At 39.6% G+C, this 25,580-nt stretch overlaps 1 protein-coding gene across 1 annotated transcript; it reads right to left on the reverse strand.

Moving 5' to 3' along the window:
* Nucleotides 1–3,733: 3,733 nt before the first annotated feature.
* On the reverse strand, nucleotides 3,734–25,039 carry DCTN6 (dynactin subunit 6). Its single transcript, XM_045879772.3, has 7 exons — nucleotides 24,889–25,039; nucleotides 16,920–16,984; nucleotides 10,537–10,642; nucleotides 9,096–9,184; nucleotides 7,575–7,622; nucleotides 6,256–6,398; nucleotides 3,734–4,221 (listed from the first exon to the last, which is right to left on the reverse strand). The coding sequence occupies exons 1-7, from the start codon at nucleotides 24,909–24,911 to the stop codon at nucleotides 4,123–4,125; spliced, it is 573 nt and encodes a 190-aa protein (XP_045735728.1). The 5' UTR covers nucleotides 24,912–25,039; the 3' UTR covers nucleotides 3,734–4,122.
* Nucleotides 25,040–25,580: the final 541 nt, after the last annotated feature.

Consider the following 25,580-nt stretch of genomic DNA (forward strand, 5'->3'; position numbering starts at 1 on the left):
CCATTGTGGGGCTTGAACTCACAACCCAGAGATCAAGAGTCACACACTCGGGGCGCCTGGGTGGCTCAGTCCGTTAAGCGGCTGCCTTCGGCTCAGGTCATGATCCTGGGGTCTTGGGATTGAGCCCCACATCCGGCTCCCTGCCCAGTGGAGAGCCTGTTTCTCCCTCTCCATCTGCCTGCCACTCTGCCTACTTATGCTCTCTCTAATAAATAAATAAAATCTTTAAAAAAAAAAAAGTCACACACTCTACCAACTGAACCAGCCAGGCATCCCCCTCTTCTAGAAATTCTTATTGAATTCAGGGGGAAGACCAATAATGCTTTTTAAGTTTTCCTATTGTTTTGTCTCACGCTGTTTAAGAACTTTCAAAATAACAAAGACTGATATGCAAGGCAAATCCTCAGCTGTTTTCCTAACTAGCACTTAGGAAGCCCACTGTATTATGGTATCTCTAAAAGGCAGCGCTAAATGCGGTTAAGATCATGAACTCTGGAGCCAAATGCCATTTACTTGCCAGTGACCTTAGGACAGTTACTTAGCCTGTCTGTGCCTCAATTTCCACATCTGTAAAATAGTGATAATATTACTTATCTGACTGTTCAGAGAATTAAATGACTTCATGTGTAATCAACCAGTTATGTGTAAACCGCTTTTAATAGTGCCTGACATGTAGTAGGTTCTATACACATTTAATAAATAAATGCAAATTTTAAAAAAATGTCGGTGAGTTTACTAAGTATATATTAAGAATAGTTTTTCTGGAGGCACCTGGCTGGCTCAGTTGGTTTAGTGTGTGACTCTTGATCTCTGGGTTGAGTTTGAGCCCCACGTTGGGTGCAGAGATAAATTAAAAAATGAAAAAAAGAAAGTTTTTGTATTATTTTCAACACTCTCCTATTCAACATTCTTACCCTTCAGGGTTTTTATTAATAATAATTTCTACTTAGCCTAGAGAAGTTAAACTTATGCTTAACGAGATATTTATTTAGGGACAAGTAATCTAAATTTCTAAGACGATGGTGTTTAGGGAAGGTTATGACGAAGACCTCTAATAATGTCATATGCCATGTCCATTAATAAAGAGTTCTTCCTGAACCTGTTTTCCCAATGTGGAGATCCTTGAGAGATACTGACCCAGCAAGGAACCCAGGCATAACCCAGGATGTGTGTGTGTGTGGTTTTTAGAATATGAACCTGAATTCTTGGATGCTCCTCCCTTTAAAAGGTGGAGCATAATCTCCTCCCGCCTTGAGTGTGAGATAGACTTAGTGACTTGCTTCTAAGAAATTAAATGAAGGGGCAGCCTGGGTGGCTCAGTTGGTTAAGCGTCTGCCTTCGGCTCAGGTCATAATCTCGGGGCCCTGAGATCGAGCCCCGCGTTGGGCTCCCTGCTCAGCGGGGAGTCTGCTTGTCCCTCTCCCTCTGCCCCTCCCTCACGCTTGTGTGTGCTCTCTCTCTAATAAATAAAATCTTTAAAAACTAATAAAATAAAATGAAGTGGAAGTGATGGTGACAACTTCAGAGACAAGGTCCTTCCTTGTTTGGATCTGAGGGAAGCTGAGGGAAGGCAGCTGCCAGGTCATGAGGATACCCAACAGCCCAGTGGAGAGGCTCACAGAGTACGGAACGGAGGCCTCCTGCCAACAGCCCTGTGAGGCAGTCATCTTGTTAAGTGGACCAGCCAGCCCCAGTCTTCAGGTGACTGCAGGTCTGACAGCTTGAGAGAAACATGAAGCACACTGAGCCAGAAGCCCCAGGTGAGCCACTCCTAGATTTGACCTGCAGAAACCATGTAAGATAATAAATGTTCACTGTATTAAGTTGCTACATTTTGGGGTAATTTTCTACACAGTACAGATAACTATTATAGCTTGTGTTCACGGGTGAATAAGAGAGCAGTGTGAAGTACCCTTTCTAGACCTGATCCTATCCAACTAGTGAAAATCTATCATTTGACCCAAGACCTATCGCCACGTTGCAGTTAGCTGCTGTGATAAAATGGTTTCTTTCTTTTCCCTGCCCAGTTGCTACTTTTTATGTTCCAAACATGTCAGGGTTTATCCTACCCCTTAGCATAACTGCCCAGAATGTCTGTGAAGAAATTTGAGGGCAGTCTCGGCGAGATAGAGACTATTAGTAAGAGAAGGCAGGAGCCTGGCTATGGAGAAGCCCCAAAGAGTGAAGTTTGTGCAATACACTGTCTGGGCTTTGGTTCTTTGTCCTAAAGGGTCAGGAACTGTATTTTTCAGAATGTTCAGAACTCATAGACTAAATTGACAGACTTCGGGGCTGAACTCTACAAACTAAATTCACATGAGACTAATGTATAAATCAGAAAGCTTCTCTGATTTTGCTCTGTGTGGAATGGAATTCCGATGCTCTCATCCAGAGTTCCTCCTTTTCCTGAATGATAGCTTGGAGGTCATATTAGCGAATCAGAAGGTGGTTCAGTTAAGCTTGCAATTAGAGCCCAAAGTGGTGAGTCTCAAGTATGTTCTTCCCAAACCGCAGCAAGGCTTGATAAACTGATACTACCTGAAGAAAAGAACACTTTGGGCCATTAAACTGCTCACATGTCTTGGATTCAGTACCTCCCTTCCATGGATAACACTGTATGTACTGTCATATTTTGTTTCTCCAAACTCTTGGCAAATTGACTATTTCTGTTCACATTTTCTTTCTCAAATGAGTTAGTATCACTTCTAGGAAACAATGGGGCTCCTCACCACATGCTGACTTAGTTTAAATCTCTGGGGGTATCTTACTACCATGTCCTTGGAGTGTCTCCCTGTTGTCTTCACACATTACCTGTACCGTTTGGATCAGAGGACATTTATTAGCATACCAGAGCTTGTCCAGAGATAGTATTTTGGAACTGGCATAGCCTCTGAAAGGCAGTTTTGTAATTTCTTATCTTTTCTCTAGAAAATTTCCATGATCAACAAAATCTGAAGTTAAGATCACCAGGGACGGAAAAATGAATAAACAGCAGTTATCAAAAATAGGGCATTTATGTGATGTTATCCTCTTTACAACCCATTGTATGTGGTAGTACCTGAGGCATGAGTGTTCTCACCAAAACTGAATCATTCAAATTTAGAACAAAGGCTAATTTGTAGGTGTCAGTTTCAGAACTTCAAAAATTGTTTTTACTATGTAAGTATTTAATTTTAAGAAAAAATATCTTAGTATTTAATGTCTTAGTATGAAGCAACAGCTATTGATTCAAAATTTGAAGTCTGTTCCATCAAATGTATGCACTTGAATTATTAAAACTTAGACAACAAAATCCTTAATGTTGCCATTATGTAATTAGATAAATTATAACAACATCAACAGTCATGTTGATCTATGATGTAGTATGCCAAAATCATTTCAAACATTTATAAATATAACAAAATCTCTTTTAGTTTTATTGCCTTCAGAAACCCAGGACCATTCAATGGTCATTTACTTGTCACTTTCATCAGAGATCATTCTTACTGATTTCGTATGCTACTGAATACATTTTTCCCTAATTATTTGTTTTACTAAAATGAAAATACAATTTTTTTCTTGGAAACAAAATTAAGTCAAATTAATTCAACAGCTGCTGAAATTTCACCTGAAATTTTAAACAGCTCCAAAGCCACAAAAGGAGAAGATAAACACATTAGCTTTAATATAGCTAGTATGCAATAAAAATGAAAAGATCTATTTTGGGAAAGTTAACACAAGTAGAAAAATCGACTAAAGTATGTTCACTAAAGTCCTGTCATTAGCATTTTTATTTAGTACAATATATGCTAGAATATAAATACATAACAATATGTCCTTTCTTATCACAGGGAATCTTTTATACAACTAAATTCCATGGCCAACATTTTATATGACAAAAGAAAAATAAACCAAACCTGTAAATTCTCAGAAAAGGAGCAAGGATACAGGAAAATAATGCATTTTATATAAATTATAGAGGACAGTTACAGTGAAAATCCATTACCTTCCTCTCTGACTCAATTTTACAAAATAAAGTCAGCATGTATTATTCTGGGAACTGCTAAGACTGCAGGAACACTGTGGCCCTTTCAAAAGACAGTGGTCAAAGACAAACTATTATCTTGATGTCATATATTGTTCTTAGTTCTTAACTGGAGTTGAGCTTCCTTTCATAGTCTTCTTTAGGTGGTGGTAGTTTGGCAAGATTTTCATCAGGAAATCCAGCTGTAGTGTCTGGGGCTAAAAAGATAAGATAATTAAGGACTGACAAGCAGAAGGCAAAGTTAAGAGTAGCAGGCAGAAATAATTACCACCAGGCCAGGGAAATATAGGTGATTTTCACTGGCTTATTTTTGCTTACCTGTTTGTTTGTTTGTTTAATTTACAATGAATGTATGTTAAGTATGATAATAAGAAAAGCCAAAAGATTTTACATAGACAAAATATACACGACTCAGTTTTCAACCCTGCTTTTGTAGACTTTACCCTGGCCTCCAAAAAATTAAACAGTTCTAATCACAGACAACAACGTTAAGTAGAAACCTGGAGCACGCGGATTCCCACAGGACCTACACAGCACGCAGCTGCAGTCCTCATCGGCTCTTCACTCTTCCCGCATCAGCTTTGCCCAGACTTCCCTCACTGTGAAACTCACAAGGGGCATTCATGACAAACACGGAGTTTTAGACCCTTGCCCTAGACACTGTGATTCAATAAGTCTGGGGAATCCTTCTTTTAATAAGGACCTCTACGTGATCACTGTGATCACTGAAATGTGGAAAACAGTAGGTGTTAAACTTCAGATATTCTTTCTTAATTCTAATCTCCCTCAACCCAATTCGTTTCTCCCTCTTCAATCAGTTTTGCTGTTATGCAAATGACAGTGAAAAGAAAAACTGATTTGTTCTTATTGCCTTTTTAGTCTATGGAAGTCATACTTGCTTATAACAGTAATAAAAGCCAAATGTTAGAGAAACAGAATACCCCAAAGAGAACTGGAGTTTTAATTTCTGATAAAGTATGGCTAAGAATCAGATACAAAGTGATAAATGTCTTGACAAATATTTTCTTCTGGGGGAGGGGAAAGAGGCTGGGTAACCAAAGCACTATGTTGTGGGCCAAGCAATGAGGCTCAAAACCTCAATCAGAATGTCTTCTGTCCAAAGAAAGCCCCAAATGCCCTATTTATCTCCTAAATGAAAGTCTAAATACATGTTCTTCATTATTCTTGGTTCTTAGGAGGAAGAAAAGATAATTTCTCATAAGCCAGGAAAATATCCAAACACATTTGCATATTCACAAAACTGTGTTTACTTTCAAGTCGTCTATGTTGGCAAACTAATAGATGGATCCAAGTTGGCTGTCCAATATAAATTTGGTAGGGTCATTCCTTACCCTGGAGGATTTTAAGAGTGAATCAACAGTTTATAAAGTTTGGTGATGCATCTTCAGTGAAAACACTTAAGACCAGGAATAACATCTCTGAATTTTCTTTTTTCTATCAATTTGTCATTGTCATCTTTGTATGTATTTTTGATAATAACTTAAAAGACTGAATAATTTGGGGCGCCTGGGTGGCTCAGTTGGTTAAGCTTCTGCCTTCGGCTCAGGTCATGGTTCCAGGGTCCTGGGATCAAGCCCCGCATCGGGCTCCCTGCTTGACGGGAAGCCTGCTTCTCCTTCTCCCACTCCCCCTGTTTGTGTTCCCTCTCTCACTGCCTCTCTCTCGCTCTGTTAAATAAATAAATAAAATCTTTAAAAAAAAAAAAAGACTGAATGATTTCATTGCAAATAAATTCTAGCTTTAGGAATGTTTCTTTGATGTTTTATTTTAATCATTTGCTTTTTAAATAGCAGACTGCTGCCCCATTAAAACAATTATGCGGTATTTTGGGGAAAATCAGCAGCCCTAGAAAGAACTTTTTTTTGGGAAATATAATTAACATACAGTGTTATATTAGTTTCAAGTGTACAACATAGTGACTCAAGAATTCTAAACATTACTCCCCGTGCTCACCAGGATAAATGTAGTCACCATCAGCAACCATGCAACATTATTATTACAATATTACTGACTACATTCCCTGCGCTGTACTTTTCATCTCTGTGACTTATTTATTTTATAATAACTGGAAGTTTGTAGCTCTTAATCCTCTTTATCTATTTCATACATCCCCTCCACCCACCTTCCCCGTGGCAACCACCAGTTTGTTCTCTGTATTTAAGTCTTTGTTTCTTTTAGAAAGAACTCTTTTTAAAGACAGGGTCTAGTACCTGTGGTCGCTCAGTCTGCACCCGACGAAGGCAATCTGCACCATAGATCACTGTATTCTCAGGGATGACTTCAAACGTATTCAGGTTGCAGCAAGCCCCAATGATGCAACCACTTGTCAATATTACATTTCTGCCCACATATGCTGCAGTAAAAACATAGAAAGAACTGCAATTTAAGACAAATGAGTGGAACGTTAATATTTTTCTAAAATGACTGAAGTATTAAATTGCAAACTAGCCTTAAGAAAATTAAGGAAATATTTCAGTTCAGAGTTTGTAAAGCAGGCAGGCGCCTGACTAGTACTAAATGGATTAAAACAGAGCTTTGCTCACTAGTTGTGTGACCTTGGGCAAGTCACTGTAAATTCTTTGAGCAAGTTTATCTATAAGATGGAAAGACTGACCTACTTACAGTTTGTTGTAAGGAATAAGTGAGATATTAAACGTAAAGTGCTGAGCAAAGGTTTGACACATAGTAAGTATATAATAAATAGAAAATAACAATGATAATAATAATTGGTAATCCAAATTAAAATAAAAACCATTAAGTAGATTAACAAAAAGTCTACTTTTATTAATTAAAAAAAAAGAAACATTTTCTTTCACACCAATCAGGACCATCAAAGATAAATCATTATTCTAAAGATGTCTCATTGTTCAGGTTCTTTCTGGGCTGTAGTGGGACATGCTCTTGGAGCTGCTTTCCAATAGCGGTGGTGACTTTACAAGACCTCCTGCCTAGCTCCATTTATAAGTAGCTTCCATTTGTTCCTGACTGGCTAGGGTAAATGAGTCCTGCAATTAAAGCAAACTGCTACAGAAAATTATTTTTTTCCTTTAATTCTGCAATTATATTAATCAACTAAATTATCATTGACATTAGTATTTAGCAGAAATCTTTTTCAAATCTTTCATCTGAACATTATGGTTTAATTCAATCCTGATTTAAATGTACACAGCTGAATTTTTTTTTTTTTAAGAGAGGGAGGGAGGGGCAGAGGGAGAAAGAGAAAGAGAATCTTAAGCAGGCTCCACGCCCAGCCTGACATGAGGCTCAATTTCACAACCCTGAGATCAAAATCAAGAGTTGGATGCTTAACCAACTGAGCTACCCAGGCAGACCAACGGCTGAATTTTTAATTCAATGTATTAAACATAGGCAAAGAGTTAGTCTCATAACTATTTTAGTCCACTTTCAACCATACCTTCCTTCCACTTTGCCATAGTTTCTACTTAGGTTGTTCTCTAGGACACAATAAAGACAAAGGAGGTAAAGGAGGTAATCATTTTTCACAATAAAATTTCCAAACATAGCTTACCTTTTGATTCAATAACATTATTATCTCCCATTTTCATAGCTTGGGAATCTGTAAGCCAGAGTTAAGTAAATATTGTAAATGTGTTCATCTTTTTTTCCCTCCACTAATTCACTATATCCTTTTTTTTTAAAAAGTTTATTTATTTGTCAGAGAGAGAAAATGAGCACAAGCAGGGGGAGCGGCAGGCAGGGGGAGAGGCAAGCCCCCGCTGGGCAAGGACTGATGCAGGACTCAATCCCAGGACCCTGGGATCATGACCTGAGCTGAAGGCAGATGCTTAACCCACTGAGCCACCCAGGTGTCCCTAATTCACTATATCCTTATCCTGCCTGGGGCAGAGGACAAAGGCATGGGAAGGGCCACGCAGCTCCAGTCTGGCCAGAATGGCTTGCTCAGGGCAGCCTGAAAGTAAAGTTTTCATCTTTAAATATAAGTGTCTGTAAGCAGACATAAATGCCTTCTATAGTTTTTAAAGAAATGAGCATCTTTTACCCCAATTCTATGAGTAACATATTTTCATGATTGTCTTAAGAAAATTAAAGTTACTGGGGCACCTGGGTGGCTCAGTTGGTTAAGCGACTGCCTTCGGCTCAGGTCATGATCCTGGAGTCCCGGGATTGAGTCCCGCATCGGGCTCCCTGCTCAGCAGGGAGTCTGCCTCTCCCTCTGACCCTCCTCCCTCTGATGCTCTCTGTCTCTCATTCTCTCTCTCTCTCAAATAAATAAATAAAATCTTTAAAAACAAAAAAAAAATTAAAGTTACTTATCACCAAATCACTTAAAGCTAACACTGTTAACAGTCTGATATATCTTTATATAAATACATATAATTCCTTTTATATAACTGGGAATCAAATTGTATAAAATCAAACTGTATAAACTTTCACAGCTCACTTTATTTGGTTCAATTAACTTTGCAAGCAAGCATTATTCCATAACATTAAAATCTTTAAAAACATAGTTTAAAATGACTGCTTAATGGCCTTAATAGTCCATTTTGTGCATATAGCTTAATTTATTTAAATATTTTGCTATTGTTAAACATTTAGATTTTTTTCGTCCAAGTTTTCCTATCAAAAAATAATGTTTTGCTGACACCATGAAAGCATTTTACTATCTTTTTAGAGTACAAAAATCAAGCACAAGAAATGGTAGCACTCCAGGGGAAAAAAAACAAAGAATGAAGTATTTCCATCCCTATCCACCATTTCTTTGCATCAGACAACATTCTGTTAACCTAAACTATACAGGAACCAAATGGACAGAGCTGTGGTTCCTAAATCAGGATGGAAGCCAGGATTCCTGTTTCTATGTCTACTGCCACTCAGTCATTGCTACCTGTCAACAAGTTATGCAACAGGAGCAAGATGGTACCTAAAGATATGTATGTGTGTGCGTGAACGCATGCTTATAATATATTTGATATATTTGATAGCTAGAACATGACCATTTCTATGGAATAGATCTGAATACTAAAGACAGCTGGGAAGAAGAGTTTACTTAAATTATTGTAAAGGATACAACAGCCAACTTCAAACACATTATTGGTGCCAATGATCATAGGTTTCGGTTCTGGATCTTCAGCATCAGGGGTGATATTATCAGGGTGACTATAAAAAGAAGAGACAAATTATCAAAGTCAATAATGCAATAAGCAATTCTCTTGTTTTAGAATTCGGGTTCATTCTTTCAATTTTACTTTCATCAAGCTTAAAATATGTAACTACAAAAGTACTTTCTTAATCCAAGTGAATTATTTATCCTCTGTGCTGAAGAATTGATTCTGAGTTGAAAAAGAACTATTGAAATGCAAAGAAGCCCAAGGCAGATGCCTAAAGAAGTCATAGATCAGCTTTCCTTTGCTTATTATTAAAGCTCAAAGGCCAGAGGGCCTTTTCCAGGACAAGGTAAAAATGTTGCTGGCTATCGTTTTTTAGCTTGTTAAATTAGAATCAAAATCAGGCCTGGCTTGAAAATTTTCCATTCTTAATAATCATTCGAGATTGTGAAATGCAAACAGATATTCACATCAAATAATTATTTTATGCTGTTAGGTAGTTTGAAATATTTGGAACATAAAATGTTTGTGGTCAAGAGGAAGCCATTTTTTAAATGGAGCTTTATCTCTGACAGTTGAGTTACTACAGAATATAGCTGTTGTCAACTGACTTACACTAAAGGTGCCAAAATAGATTTTAAAAAGAAACTGTTTAATATAGTAAGAAACTCCCAAATTCTAAGTAAGCGTTAAGACAAATCAACCTCTTTATCACAGTTAAATATTTTCCCAAGGTCTTTCTTACAAATTCCATACATTGTTGCTATAAATTAGGTATAAGCTTGAATTTCCTGCCAAAATTTTATCTAGAAAGCTTTACAAATGCTTATGAAAATTTCATTGGTATTACAGTCTAGTTCACTAAGACCATATACATGTTTAATATTTTATTATTTCTTTAATCTTCAAAGTTAAAAATTGCCTCTAGAACCCCCCCAAATTTTCAAATATAATTCTGGGTGCTATCCCCACAAAGCATATGAAAATATACATCAGAGTTAAATTCATGTGTCTGGGCATGAGTAATAACATTTCAGCCAGAACTGAGAAATCCAATCAAAAGACTCTCTTCGGGGTGGTCAGCACAGTACTTAGTCGCTGGAATCAGGAAATGTCTGCTTAAGGCACAAAAGAGAGAGTGACACGTAAGGGGAAGGTTATCAGACCCAGAGGGATTCTAGCCAGCCACCGACGAGTTCTCTCACCTTGGACAAGTCTCTTCACCCATCTGGTCTCGTTTCATTTACTAATTACTTGTGTTGAAAAAAATCCTTAATGTTTCTCTAGTTCTAAAATAGTGGGCTTTCCAGATGTCTGTCGTAAAAGGTTCCTATGGATAGCTGAAATTAACAAAAACATAACCTGTGGTCCTTAGTTCAGAGTATCTCTAAGAGTTGTACTCACGCATTTATGATAAGCGCCTGTTCTTCTATGAGGTTACCTTCACCAATCACTATCGGCCCGGCTTCAGCAATAATCCTCGCTTTGGGGTGGATCACCGTCCTAGGTCCTGTTAAAAATATGATGAAACGGAATTATTGGTGGAGGCTACGCGTCCGACAGGAGGGGAGAAGACGATCGAGGGGGGTCGAGGCCATTGGGAGGCACATTTTCTAAAGCAGGCAGGCCCCACACTAGGCACTTTACAAACGCTATCTCCTCAGCTATTATCAATACTAGTTCGTGCCAAATCTCAAGCCAAGGTGAGTGGAGACAGCCCAGGCTCTGGGGCCAGACAGCCCTGGCTCACCCGCTATTTGGAAGCCTCTGTTATCTCAGCGGTGAAATGGGGGTGGTGAGAATACCAGTCTCGCAGAGTCGTTGTAAGGATTAGATGAGATTATGTTTGTAGACACGGTATTCTGGCACATTGTTGGCAATAAAAATTAATTCCCTTCCATGCTTTGCTTTCCCTCATAAAAGTGAGGCTCTCTTTGCTTACAACGCTGGTGCTTTCTCATGCTGGTGAACCACATAACGCTTTCTTATGCTAGTGAACTACAGAGTTAGTCTTTGTATTAAGTGGCTAAGAGGAAATATGGGTGGAAAGGGAGACAGGAAATATGTAAACTAACCTTGCCTTTGTTACTTTGTCACCATCCCTACAACAAGCCTAACCACTGGAAGGAGGCGGAGCTTCTGTTGTGTCTGACCTAAGATACGATTTTAACCAGAAAAAGGTTACAGGGAGGCAGTGGAAGGAGACAAAGGTGGTTGGTTACTGGAGTCCTAAGGCTCTGAAACAGGCCGACTGAGGCAATGTCTCCCATCTCAAACTGAAGGGAGCAGGAAGGGGTCTTAGCACATCCATTTCACCATCAGGGTGAAGGAGGCAGTACATGGCTCAAACAGGGACCCGATTCTGGAGCGCTAACACATTCCTTCCCCTGGTTCCTAATTTCCTGGAAGGCCTAGCTAGCATTTTGGTGATAATGAAACCACCAAGAGAAAATGCACCCCTCCCTGCAGCACCAGCCCCACCCACCCCCAAGGCCAAGGCTATTTTTATTGGTAAATAAGATGACGTGATGTAACCACTCTGAAAGTAAGAGAGGGTGGGCAAAAGTGTTGCCAGAAGGTGGGGAGGCAGTCAGGAAGATGCCACTGTCCATGTCATTCAGTATTCGTGTAAATTAACTTACTCAACAATCATTACCTGCTTGTGACAGGCAAGATTAGTGCTATATGTCACAGGGAAACATAAAGGAATACAGGCTACTTTTGCCCTTTTGAGCTTGCCGATCTTCTTTGTTTTGTTTAGCTTGAAAACCGGAAATACTTAACATACTCATACACAAATGTATTAAAATAAATAAGGAGGTGTTCCTGGTGCCTAGAGAATTGGAAGGAACCTCCATGCAGCTTTATTTTTCCCCTAACAATGAAGAGCTGGGGACTGATAAGGAGGGTGGGGCCCAAGACAGGATGCACAGTCAAAGGACCGCACGGTCTGATAAAGAAACAACATGAGAGAGGCTTTGTTATTTCTGTCACCTCTGGCTCCCCAAATCCTCAGCTGCCAAATTAAAATTTCTCTGGCAACTTCTATTGAGAATAGAAGATGGGATCTCTCGGATCTCTGGGAAGGTTCTCAAGTGAACATGTATAACTTTTTTTTTCTTTGTTAAAAAAATACTCACATTTATAAAAGTATTATGTGCCCATTATAAAAATCCAAACAAAGCAAAAAGTGAAAGATCCTCTCTTTATGCTAATCCTATTCCCTAGAGGTAACTAGTTTGGGATATATTATTCCAGACTTAAGTTCTACTGTATACTTAAGACCTGTAAATGTCACTGTATATAAAATATATTCATCTCAAAGTTAAAGAATAGAATTTGAAGGTGGAAAAATATGGATTATAGGCACATAGTTGTTTTTGTTTTTTTTTTAATCAAGGAATAGTACTTATTATTCTGCAATCTGCTTTATTCACCTGAAAAGTCATGGTGATTTTTCCATAGAAGTACATTTAGTTAGCTATTCTTTTCAATGGCTGAATAGTATTTCATATCATATTAACATACCATAATTTATGTAACCAAGCCCTTAATAATGGGCATTTAGATGTTATCACTTTTGGGGGAGAGGTGCTAAATAATGCTGAAACAAACACTGGATGCCTCTGAAATGAGAAATTTCTTATAGGTCTTCCAGCTATGTGAACCAATTTAAGTCTGTCGTTTGCACGATACCAGATTTGCATTTTACTTTAAAATGTTCTATGACAGAGCACTTGGGTGGCTCAGTCGGTTAAGCGTGTGCCTTTGGCTCAGGTCATGAACCCAGGGTTCTGGGATGGAGTCCCGCATTGGGCTCTCTGCTCCACTGTGAGCCTGCTTCGTCCTCTCCCTCTGCCCCTCCCCCGGCTCGTGCTCACTCTTGCTCTGCACGCGCGCTCTCTCAAATAAAATCTTGAAAATAAATGTTCTATGATAAAAGGGACAAATCATTCAATTTTAGGTTCTCTGTAATTATAGCCCTGCCAGCACCCCACCCCTTGTCTAGAAAGCCCGGACTCCGGCCTCTACCACGTAAAGGCTAAATGCTTCATCTCTCAAATGCCTGTTCTCTCATCTATAAAAAGATGAGACCTAGAGCAACCTACTTCATTGTGTTGAAGTGTGGATTATATGAAATAACGTCTCAAAGGGAGATTACAGGGTCTGGCCCACAGCTGTTAAAAATGGGAGGTTCATCACTGACACCAAAAGCTATTTGTGTAACTATCATAATAAGCAAAAAACTCCTTCTGATCTGAGAAACAGAAAAAAAGAGTCCACTTTACTCCTCTACTCAGGTTATTAGGGTGATAACTCCTTTTAACCAGAGGGGAGAAATTTACATATTACTGTAAAATAGTAAAAGAAATTTAAAAAGATTTTCCATGCTAGCATTAGAATCTTAGACGGGGAAGAGATCATCATGCTGTGATAGAAAGCAGATCTGCTGCTACTGCTAGATAAGAAGCCAGGGGCACTAGATATTCTGCTGGTCCTCAAGCGGTAGCTTTTGACAACAAGCAGACTTGCAAGAAGCTACCTAAGAATGGACTAGTATGAAAAGGTTATCACTGAAACCTGTCTTTCTTTAAAAGTTTCTCTAAAGTGTAGCTTTGAAAACAACTGATATTTCCATTTTTCAAAATGATATAATACATATTAATTATATAAACACAAATGAAAAAAAATGAACTCAAGTCCCCATGTCTTACACAATTTTTAAATATAATGCCTGAGCTATTTTAACCAGGCATTTTATTGTTGTTATTATCATTTTTATCATTACTAATAAGCTAGCTAGAAGATAAACTGGAAAACTCCTGGTTAGAAATCTGAGGGCCCAGAGATAAAAAGCAGGATCACCAGCCTAGGTGAGGCCTGCACTTAAGACAGCACCTCCCCCTGCTGGCAGCACTGCCAAACTACAAGTCCTCGTGTTTCCGGGCGGAAAGAACTTAAAAGGTGAGAGAATCAACTTTGAATTGTGAAGTAACAACAAAAGTCATGGGTGATCATAAACTGTCAGGTCTTTTGGAGCAGAGACTAGAGAGGTTAGTACACATGTACTTCAGCATATGAGTGCTAAGATTTTGGTTTGGAGAGCTTGCTAAAGGGATGTTCCGATGCAGGTGTGCGGTCCACAGTGTGGGCTTCGTCTCTGCACAGTTTTGTGCTGGAGGTTGGCACCAGAGAGCCCAGGAGTCCAAGTGCTATTCCAAGTCCCGGGCGGCCGCAGTGGACTAAAATGTGGGCAAAGACTGCTCCACACTCTTCTACATGCGAGAAACACTTTTACCTAGAATGGGTCTGATTTCAAAGCAAGTTTAAGGGTACTGAGGTTAAAATGCTTTAAAAATAAAAATCTGTCACCATGGAAAGATTTTTTTTAAAGGTTGTTGTGAACTTTCTTGGAGCTCTCGCTGGCAGGGTAGTTTGTATATTTTCTTACCAAATGTGCTGAAACCCTATTTGGCTTATCTCCTTGTTTGGATAAATGTGTCTAGAGTTGGAGTTGCCTTACCGGCTGATGAATTATTTTTCTAAATGGTTGGCTGGGCCTGGTGCAACACAGCCAGAAAGGCATTCCTCACATCAAATTTCCATTCCCCTCATTTGGTAAAGGACATTTTTCCTGTCTATCTTTGCCACAGAAAGCAATCCTTGTGCCATTTTCATATGTCAATAAATAGTTCAAAAAGCCATAAGCTTTTTCCTTTGAAAATTAAAACAATTCTTTTTACCTGTAAGCTGAAGTACCTGTAAGAACTGCTTTATATTTGATGAATTTCAAGTCAAAGCCACCGTTCTGCCTTATTGAAAAAGATTTCCACGGTAAAGGGAAGCTTTTGATCTGTATTAAAAACTCTAATGGAGAGAAAGACAGAATAAGTGGGACAAAGGGCTTCCATCTCAAAGTTTTACCACTGTGTGGAGTTCTGCCTTCCTACTGCAATGTCCCAACCAAACCCTGTCCTAAGACAAGGAGACTGACTTTCACTCTATAATGGGACTACAGAACTTGCTTAGAAGTAACTTTCTGAAATGTTTTTCAGCTTTCAAAGCAAGATTTAAGGAAATAATGCATGGCCCAGGAATCAAGGCAGCCTAATTACAAACAGGCTTGATACTATGAAACCTTGTTTACCCACATTGTAATTAACAAGAGAGCTGTTATTTTTCCTAAGGTCTGTTTCCTAGCAGCCTCTAATGAAAGGGGTCAAGGCTCCAGCAGAGCCTCAAGTCATAGTTTCTACTTAAGGACAATACTTCAAAGCTTCAGACTAGTTTCTCTGATAAACCAAATAACTGATTTTCTAGGAGAACAGAAGATCAGGTTTAAAGTTCTACTACACCACTGAAACATAGAGAAGGAAAAAATTACCTTCCTTCCGAAATATTTCAGAATGGAATAATTTGGTAGGAGTATAACCAACTAGGGGACGGAAAGTTATGCATAACATCCTCTGAAAAATCCATTAATTCAACTACACTTAAGTTTATTACTACTTAACCCAGAAAATAGAGCTTATTAATCGTTCAAATCTCCCTATCCATAGCATTAGAGAAAAAGACTTTATTCTGCTAAGTTAAGCAAAAACAAACAAACAAAACCCCTGGTAACAGAACCCTATTGGGCTAAGGGAAGCCAAGCGCCCAGTTCAGACTATGATCTCCCAGCCTTCCCGGCAGTTAGATGTGTCCATGACACTAAATCCAAGGCATCACACATACAAAGAGAGATTGTGTGGAACTTTCAGGAAGACCATTTAAAGGAAGCTGACTCAACTAGGAGGTACACCCTTTGTCTCCACTTCTTCCCTTTCTTATCCAAGATCGCTCTTGGTGCTTTAGCTATCTCATTCTGGCCTACAAGGCTGGAGGTCCTGGACAATCAACTAACTAGCCCTGAATTGCCTACCTCTATACTTATTTATATAAAAGAATAAACCTTTGCATCGTTTAAGCCACCACTCTATGCAGCTGAACCTAATTCTAATACACACAATTACCCATGGATGCGGAAAATGAAGGTTGTTGAGGTTAAGTAGTATAATCAAGGTAAAGAGTATCATTAGCAGGGAAAGAGCAAGGATGCTAACCCAGGTCTCTCCGAGTCCACGGTCTACATTGTTAACAGGAGTACATAAGCCCCATGAAGGCAGTACCTTTGTCTGCTGTGTTCACTGCTGTGTCCCTAGAGCCAGCATCGTGCCGGCACACAGTAGGTACACACCTGATGCTTCTCAAACAAACGAATGACTTTATTATATTGCCTCATTATTTTATCAGATAGAAGTTTCAATACAGAGTCCATCAAGGGGCCTGGCTGGCTCAGTGGGTGGAGCATGCGACTCCATCTCAGGGTTTTGAGTTTGAGCCGCGTGTTGGGTGTAGAGATTACTTAAAAATAAAATCTTAAAAAAGTGTCCATCAGGGGCGCCTGGGTGGCTCAGTCGTTAAGCGTCTGCCTTCAGACCAGGTCACAATCTCGGGGTCCTGGGATCGAGACCCGCATCGGGCTCCCTGCTCGGTGGGAAGCCTGCTTCTCCCTCTCCCACTCCCCCTGCTTGTGTTCCCTCTCTCGCTGTCTCTGTCTGTCAAATAAATAAATAAAACTTAAAAAAAAAAAAACAAAACACTTATAGGAAAAACAAATTATTTGGTCAATAAAATTAGGACATCAGTGAAACATAAATATATAAAACCTAATTAACTGTAAAGCACTGAAATAAATTAAATTACATCAATTTTTGAGAAACAACACTAATAAACTGTTTTCTTACCTATGGTTACATCACCCCGGATTTCACTTTCTACACACACAACTGCTCCAGGAGCAATCTTCACACTGTAGAAAGGAAAAGGTAATATTCACTATGGGTACGTTTTAAAAATATTGTTACAGAAGCTAACTTGACACTGCAGTGAGAAAATGGTTTAAAAAATGGATTAAAAAACTGTAAGAGAATAAGGTATTTAATATATTATAAAAATCTCAGGAGGCATACTATCCATCAGGCTAAAATCAATAACGATACCTTATTAAAATGCTTGAGGGAGTGCCTCGGTGAGTCAGTGGCTTAACCGACTGACTCTTGGTTTCTGCTCAGGCCATGATCTCAGGGTCACGGGATTGAGCCCCGTGTCAGGCTCTGTGCTCAGTGGGGAGTCTGCTTGAAATTCTCTCTCCCTCTGTCCCAATCCCCTGCGTGTACTCTCTCTCTCTAAAATAAATAAATAAAAATTTTTTTAAAGGATTTTGTTTATTTATCTGACAGAGAGATAGAGAGAGACCACAAGCAGGCAGAGCGGCAGGCAGAGGGAGAGGAAGAAGCAGGCTCTCCGCTGAGCAGTACCCTGGGATCATGACCCGAGCTGAAGGCAGCCGCTTAACCAACGGAACCACCCAGTAAACCCAATAAATCAATCTTTTAAAAAATAATAGAAATAAAATGCTTGATAAGAGGCTTCGGATTCTTTTAACACCAGCATTGTCTCCAAATAGGATAAAGCTGAATACAACCTAACTATCCAATAGTAAGGGACTGGTTAATAAACTATGGTACAACACAGTCTAATACACAGTCATAAAAAAGAAAGAATAATCCTTTATGTAAAGATCTGGAACAATTTCTAAGTTATATTAAGTAAAAAAGAGTCAAAGCCAGAAAATGGATGGTATATAACACACTGTTATTTTTGTGAAAAGGAAAAAAAGAATGTACATTCAAAATATTTAACAACCAGCAAGGTAATACTAATATAGAAATCAATGTAGAGATACAAAATTTACAAAGATTCCTATTTATTCTCTAACTATATATGTTATAAAACTGCTTATCAAGTGAATTAAGTTGGAGTGCACTGTCCCAAAATTACTAACTTCCAAATAATTTACTGATGCTTTTTGATATTCTGTAACGTCCTGTTTGACACAGCTGAATCGAGCTAAATGCTACCTTAGCTGGGCCATGAGCTGACATGCAGAACTATACCAAACAATTTCCCCCATAAACTGATAATCATTTGGTAACTTGTTCTTATTAAGTAAAGAATTTTCCTTAGTAGTAATGATATTATTGATAGTGTTAAATATGTACTCAGCTTCTATAAAATAGCAGCAATACCATTTTAGCAATTTTGACTTTATAATCCTATTTGGATTTTTCAAAATTTTGATTTCTAGTTGTTCACTGCAAGTATATAGAAATACAATAATTTGGGGGGTTGCCTGAGTGGCTCAGTCAGTTAAGCGTTGGACTCCTGTCTCAGCTCTTGATTTCAGGATCGTGAGTTCAAACCCCCATTGGGCTCCATGCTGAGTGTGGAGCCTACTTAAAAAAAAAAAAAAAGGAAGAAATAGAATAATTTTGCATATTGACTTTGTTTCTTAAAATCTTGCTAAACCCACTCAGTTCACATAGATTCTCTGGGATTTCTCACATAAAGAATTCTGAAGTCTGTGAATAGGGACAGTTTTATTTCTTCTTTTCCAATCTGTATGCATATTATTTCTTTTTCTTGTCTTATTGCCCTGGCTAAGACTTTCAGTATGATGTTTAATATCCTTAATATGTTCTGGGTCTGTAAGATAAACAAAACCTATCAAACTATCTTTCTAAGAAATGAATGATGCATTTTAAATAAATTATTAAAACCTGGTATGTAAAACAGTTGAAACTTTCTTGACCAAAATGTTCATGCTTTGGTCTATTAATTTTGTAAAGACTTGCTTTCTTATTTTAGCAAATATGTTTTCAACCAGTAAGAACCATAAATGTAGAGTGTAATGATTCATTCGTATCAATATTATTTTTTTAAGTTCTACAAATATTCATGTATGAAAATACTTTTTTGTTTGTTTTTTTTATTTTTTTTAAAGATTTTATTTATTTATTTGAGAGAGAGAGAATGAGAGAGAGCACATGAGAGGGGGGAGGGTCAGAGGGAGAAGCAGACTCCCTGCCGAGCAGGGAGCCCGATGCGGGACTCGATCCAGGGACTCCAGGATCATGACCTGAGCCGAAGGCAGTCAGTCGCTTAACCAACTGAGCCACCCAGGCGCCCTACTTGCTTATTTTTAACATATAGTAGATAGTATAAAAATGTTAATGGTACTTTCTATTTGTTTTTCATGTCTTTTTTTGGACATTTCTTTGGTTAAAAAAAATTGTATTGCCAGGTTTTCTTTTTTTGCAAATGTTTTACTGTGAGACAGGTTCATGTTTTTGTATTTGTCCTCCTTGATGAATGCAAATTTTCATTATATGTAACGCAAACTTAAATAGGACATGCATGCCATTCTAACAAAATATTTTAAGTCATTAGCACATTAAATTTCTCTGACTTTTGAGCATCATTTACAAATGATGAAACCAATACAGCTGCACTAGTGCGTAACTGCTGAATATTTGTATTTGCTTGAATATTTCCAAACTATCTCTAGAGGAACAGACAAGGTACTAATAATATACATCACCTTCAGAGAGAGGAACTGGATAGCAGGGACACAATGGTAGACGGAAACTTTTTCACTACATGCCCATTTTTTAACTGTTTGCATTTTGAATCCTACAAATGCACTGCCTATTCAATATATAAATAAATAAAACAAAAAAGAGAGTGATAAAATTTTCTTTATACCAGGTGCTAAGGGGGTCCTGGATTCATTTCCATAATCAGGATGAAACTTTATCCCTATTTCCTTAAAAAGTCTCCCTCAAATCAGGATCCCTATATGCCCTCCCCCACTTCATTTTACCTAAAAATACTTTCTTGTAACTCTTAAGTATCATTTAATTAATTTTAGACTTCTTAGTTTCCCCTTAAGACCAGTTTTTTTTTTAAAAGATTTATTTGTTTGAGAGAGAGAGAGCACCAGTGGGAGGGACAGAGGGAGAGAGAATCTCAAGCCGACTCCGCCCTTGAGCCCGATGTTGGGCTTGATCTCACAACCCTGGGATCACGACCTGAACCAAAACCAGAAGTCCGATGCTTAACCCACTGTGCCACCCAGGTGCCCCAAGACCAATGTTTTGTTCTTTAAATCATTGTTCCCACTGCTTCAACAACAATCCTCTTTAACCAAGGATAAAATTATTATTCATGGAGTGCCTGGGTGGCTCAGTCGTTAAGCATCTGCCTTCAGCTCAGGTCATGGTCCCAGGGTCCTGGGATCGAGCCCCACATCGGGGTCCCTGCTCAGCGGGAAGCCTGCTTCTCCCTCTCCCACTCCCCCTGCTGTGTTCCCTCTCTCGCTGTGTCTCTGTCAAATAAATAAAATTTAAAAAAAAATTATTATTCATTAGTATCACTTTTCATTACTTCCAATCTTCAAATAAATAACCAGCTATCACAAATATAACCCTATTATGCCATATTCACAATGGCATTGGTTATAGTATCTCCAGACCATTGTCTGTAACTGTTCTGTGTCATATTACATCCATGATGCTTGATACTGTACTAGCAGAAACATGATACAAGTCAATGTAAATAAGAAATAAAAGGCTGTGTTATGAAATAAATATGAATACTTGGAATAGTCAGTATGATCATATTCTGGTCCATTTCTTGTATTAGTTTGTTCAGGGTAATGAGGTGTTTTTGCTTTTCTATTTATGATGGCTATCAAATGATGATGCACCTATAATTTAAGACACTGGGACACTTTTGTTGACAATATCAGGGCACTTCTTGGAAAATACTGTACCAATATGCATCAGCAATCATCAACACAGTCACCATGTTTGACCTTAGAAATCTATTCTGGAGTTCTATCATCAAGAATTCAATAGGAGGAATATATATGCACAAATTGGCCATGTTATTTAGAATAATGAAACTAGGGAGGAGGAGTAATGAAATAAAATATAATCATCAACTTACTGGAATACTATATACTCCCTAACAATAAAAAGCAAGATAAAACTACCTTTTTATAGAAAAAGTTTGCTCCTCCCTGTGGGCACTGCACTCGAGACATCAGGCCCAGAGGTAGGTAATGATGATAGAGCAACAGTGAGTCCACCAGCTCCCCTTTCCCTGTGTTGTTTAGTTTAGTCCACCAACTCCCTTTCCAGTTCTTTAGTTCTCATTCTTAATAATGGACCGAGAGCCAGAGATTATCAGATAAATCAGGAAAGCCTCCAACTAAAAAGGAAAAAAGCAAAACAAAGAGGAAAAAATAGTTTGAGGAAAAACAGACAATTCAGGTAGTAAAAGAAAACTTAAAAAAAAACCCTTATAATTCAGAGAAATAAGAGACACTACTGCATAAAACAAAAGTCTATGAAAAAGGAACAAAGTCTAAGAAAGAGCTCCTAGAGATAAAAAACGACCAAAAATTGAAATCACTAGGAGTGAGGTTAAAAAAAAGAGCTCTTCCAGAAAGTAGAACAAAATGGAAAAAAGAAAAGAAAACAGGACAGAAAAAAAATGAGAAAATTAGAGAATCCAAATAAGAGAAATCTCAAGGGGCGCCTGGGTGGTGCCGTCGGTTGAGTGTCCAACTCTTGGGTCAGCTTAGGTCATGATTTCACAGGTCCTGGGATAGAGCCCTGCATTGCATTGGGCTCCAGCTCAGCAGGGAGTCTGCTCTTCTCTCTCTTTGCCTCTGCCCCTCCCACTGTGCTCTCTCTCTCTCTCTAAGGGAAAAAAATTAGAAAAAAAATTAAAAAAGAAAATCTCAAAAGGAGAAAAGAATTTGTGGTAAAAACTATTAAAGAATAATACAAGAAAACTTCCCACTACTAAAGGGTATTAATCTTAACTCTAAAAGGATGCAAATGCAAAGGACCCATGCCAAGTAACATCATCTTAAAATTTCTGAATGCCATGCTAAAGATCCTTATAGTGTTCAGAACAAAACCAAAACCAAAACCAAAAGCAAAGTCACCCAGAGGGATTAAAATCATCAGAATGGCATCAGAGTCCTCAACAGCAATACTGGAGGCTACAAGACCAGAACACCATACGTACAGAATGCTAAGCAAAAACTATGTTCAAACTAGAGCTACCTATCCAGCCAAACTAGCAATCAAGTATTGGAAGGAGAATAAAGACATTTTCATACTTCCAAGAACTTAAAAAAAAAATTACCTCTTAAGTACTCTTTATTAGGAAGATGCTGAAAGATGTACTAAGCTAAATAAAAGAAAGCCAACAGACAAGATAGATTCTAGAAACAGAGGCCCCAGTGTGTGAGGACAGAGGGAAATTATCAGGGCAACAGCCATGTATCAGCCGCAGAGAGCAAAGATGATAGAGGGTTTCAAGGGGAAGATCTCCAAGAAAAAAAGAAGACAGATTATGTGATGATTACTAGATATTTGGTATATCTGCTAGAAGATTTGAAAATCATCAGTACATAGAAAAGTAAGGAAATGAAAAAAAAATGGTTATTTTGTTAAATTTTAGATTAACCTAGGTTGACGGTCCACAGAAAATTCAAGAGAAAGACCCAGTAAGAAAGTGAAAACACAGAGCTCATGAGAGTTCTAGACCAGAAATAAAGCTCTGAGAGTCAGCAGGGTACAAACTCTTTTTTTTTTTTTAAGATTTTATTTATTTATTTGACAGAGAGAGACACAGCCAGAGAGGGAACACAAGCAGGGGGAGTGGGAGAGGGAGAAGCAGGCTTCCCGCGGAGCAGGGAGCCCGATATGGAGCTCGATCCCAGGACCCTGGGATCATGACCTGAGCCCAAGGCAGATGCTTAACGACTGAGCCACCCAGGCACCACCAGGGTACAAACTCTTTAACATGTCCCTCCATCATTCACATTCCAGAATCCCCCTAAATATTCCCTAATACAAGTGCAAAGTAACACCAAAAATATTTTTCTTAAATCACACCAACTTCCCTACTGATAAGGAAAACTAAAAAAAGGAGACATACACAATTTTTTTCTCCTACAAATTTCAGTAAACAAACCTTCCTACCACCAAGTATTTTTAAAGCTCTAAGTAAAAAGAATATATACCAAACAAAAACTATTAATCCCCGAGTCTGTCTTCAAGAAATATTTGTGAGATCAGACACAGCTACATCTGTTTCCATCATTTTGATATACAGTGACTTTCTACAAGGCACAAGTTAGTGAAATTCTAGAAATGATGCATCTGGGTTATGTGTCTAACTCTGCTGAAGTCACAGAAAAAATACAATCTTTCTACCCAGTACATGAAAAACTTTAGTACCACGGAACAGAAAGCAGAAATGGCCCAACCCTCTCATCTTATAGATGAGGAAACTGAAGCCCAGAGACTAGAAATTTCCTGAAGCAGTTCGTCCCTGGGGCATCATTATCCGAACACCAATCATTTCTTTTCTGTTAGCTGAAAGTTTCCTGGGAACATCCTGACATGTTGGGTATTTTTCCTGTGAGAGCTGAATGATGCTGTCCTTGAACGCATCACCATTTGTAAATGCTATTCCTCTGATGGTTTCCATTTAGAGTGGGTGTGCGTGTTAAAATAAAGCAATTTTATTAGGCCCTGGTCAAATAAGTTAGGTTTTATAAAATACCTCTTGTTTTAGACCTTATTTGGGGTTTCAATTTCCTCAGCTTCCCTCTCACTATGATTTTTTAGGAAAAGAGCATTATCTAACATTTAAGTTGTCCTAGACAAGTGAGGAGAGGAGCGATTCCCAAGTGTCCCTCTGTCCAGTCTTATGCCTAAGGGAGAGGACCCAGGTAGAGTTTGTGTCCCGATCAGCCTACTTCTCCCTGAGGCATAAAATAATTAAATTCACGACTAGACCAGCTAAACGCGGTCCAAACATCTCCGTGGGGCTGCGGGGCGGGGGGGTGGCTCAGACGGCTGGGAGGAAAAGGCTTAGCCGAGCACCTACTAAAATAACAAGGCAACAATATCATCTCCACCGTACACTACTATATACTGCACACAATTTTCATAGTAGATCTGATCCTCTGCAGCTTATGAAAAAGGATTACAGTTACCTGCCTCAATAGAAGAAAACCCTAAATTTTAATTACAACAGAACCAAGGTTTGTCGGTCTTCCTGTTCAAAGAAGAGTCCGTAGAGGGTGCTCAACGCTGCTGCTTTCGGAAACGGTTAACATAAGCACCTCTCCCACCCAAGCCGTTCCTTTCCACCACCAGTTTCCAGCAGTGAAGACTGCTGGACAAGCCGCCACCATCGCTGTCCTCACATGCGTGCAAAGGGGCTTATCCACGCCGAGCGGACCGTCGCACACAGTTCTGGTCCGGGCGCAGGCCCCTTTAGACGAGCGACAGTGACGCGTTTGCCCAAACGCACACCGCCCACCATGGGCAGGAGGGGACTGGGGTGTGGCCAGCACTTCGCGGCTGTCTCGGAACGCCCGGCGGAGGATACTGTACAAGCCGCCGACAGTGGCCAGCAGCACCAAACGCAGCAGCATTTAGGGGGGCGGGGGTGTCCCTCCGCGTCCCGGGGCAGTGGGCGACGCCAAGCTCCCCGCGCAACGCCGCCGGAGACACTTTCTGCGCCGGCGCGTTGCGGAGGAGGGCGGCGGGATCTAAGAACAAAAACCTTCCTGGCACCGATTCCACATCCCTTCCCGATCCTCCCTCAGATCCACTTCGTTGCCCTCTCCCTCAGGGCCGCCACGCCCGGGCTTTAAGAACCAGCCCGGCCGAGCACCGGGGATGAGACACCATCTTAGTCCCTACCACTGGCGCCCAACAGCAGATTTTCCACTCCTGCGGAGTGTAGAAATAGGCTTTTCTCAAACAGCGGACTCACCTCTTTTGAGCCTTCTCCGCCATGGTGTGGACCCTGTCTCCAATTGGAGCGGAGATCGACACAACCGCCTGGGGCCAGCGATGATCTCTACGAGCGATTGGAGCGCCTGGCAGGATCGGGAGGGGGCGGGGCCTGCCGGGGCTAGTGGTTTCTCCTCCCCCTCGCTGAGGCGGCGGTGCGAGGCAGCGTTCATGGCCACTGGCTGATGGTTAGGGCAGCCCGCGGATGGATAGACTCGGATTTAAAACAGCCGCTTAGTCTAATCCAACACACGTCATGTTCATCTCATCATACCCCACCGTTCTTTTTCAGTCTGCTTTCCGGTCTCTGCTCCTTAAGATTCCTGCCAGGCCCCTGCGCCCTTTTCTGTTCAGGGTGAGCTCATCTCTTCCTGGGCGATCTCAGCATTCCCATAAGTTAAATACCTTCCTACCTGCTGGCTTTCTCAGGTTAATATCTCTAGTTCTGTCCTCCTTACCGAACTTCACATCTGGTTATTCCATTGCTTACTTGGCATCTCCACTTGGATGCCTCAAAGTTGTATCAAACCTAAAACGTATAGAAGAAGAGAGCTTTTGATTTACACCCTCAGTTGGTGCTTTGATCTCCATCTCAGTAAAGGGATCCACCATTCACCTAGATGCTCACGCTAGAAACTCAATAGGCATCCTGGGCTTTCCTCACCTCCGTGT

Source organism: Mirounga angustirostris, unplaced genomic scaffold (genome assembly GCF_029215605.1).
Source record: "Mirounga angustirostris isolate CCGP_5_RB_7025 unplaced genomic scaffold, mMirAng1.0.hap1 SCAF_2, whole genome shotgun sequence".
Lineage (NCBI taxonomy): Eukaryota > Metazoa > Chordata > Mammalia > Carnivora > Phocidae > Mirounga > Mirounga angustirostris.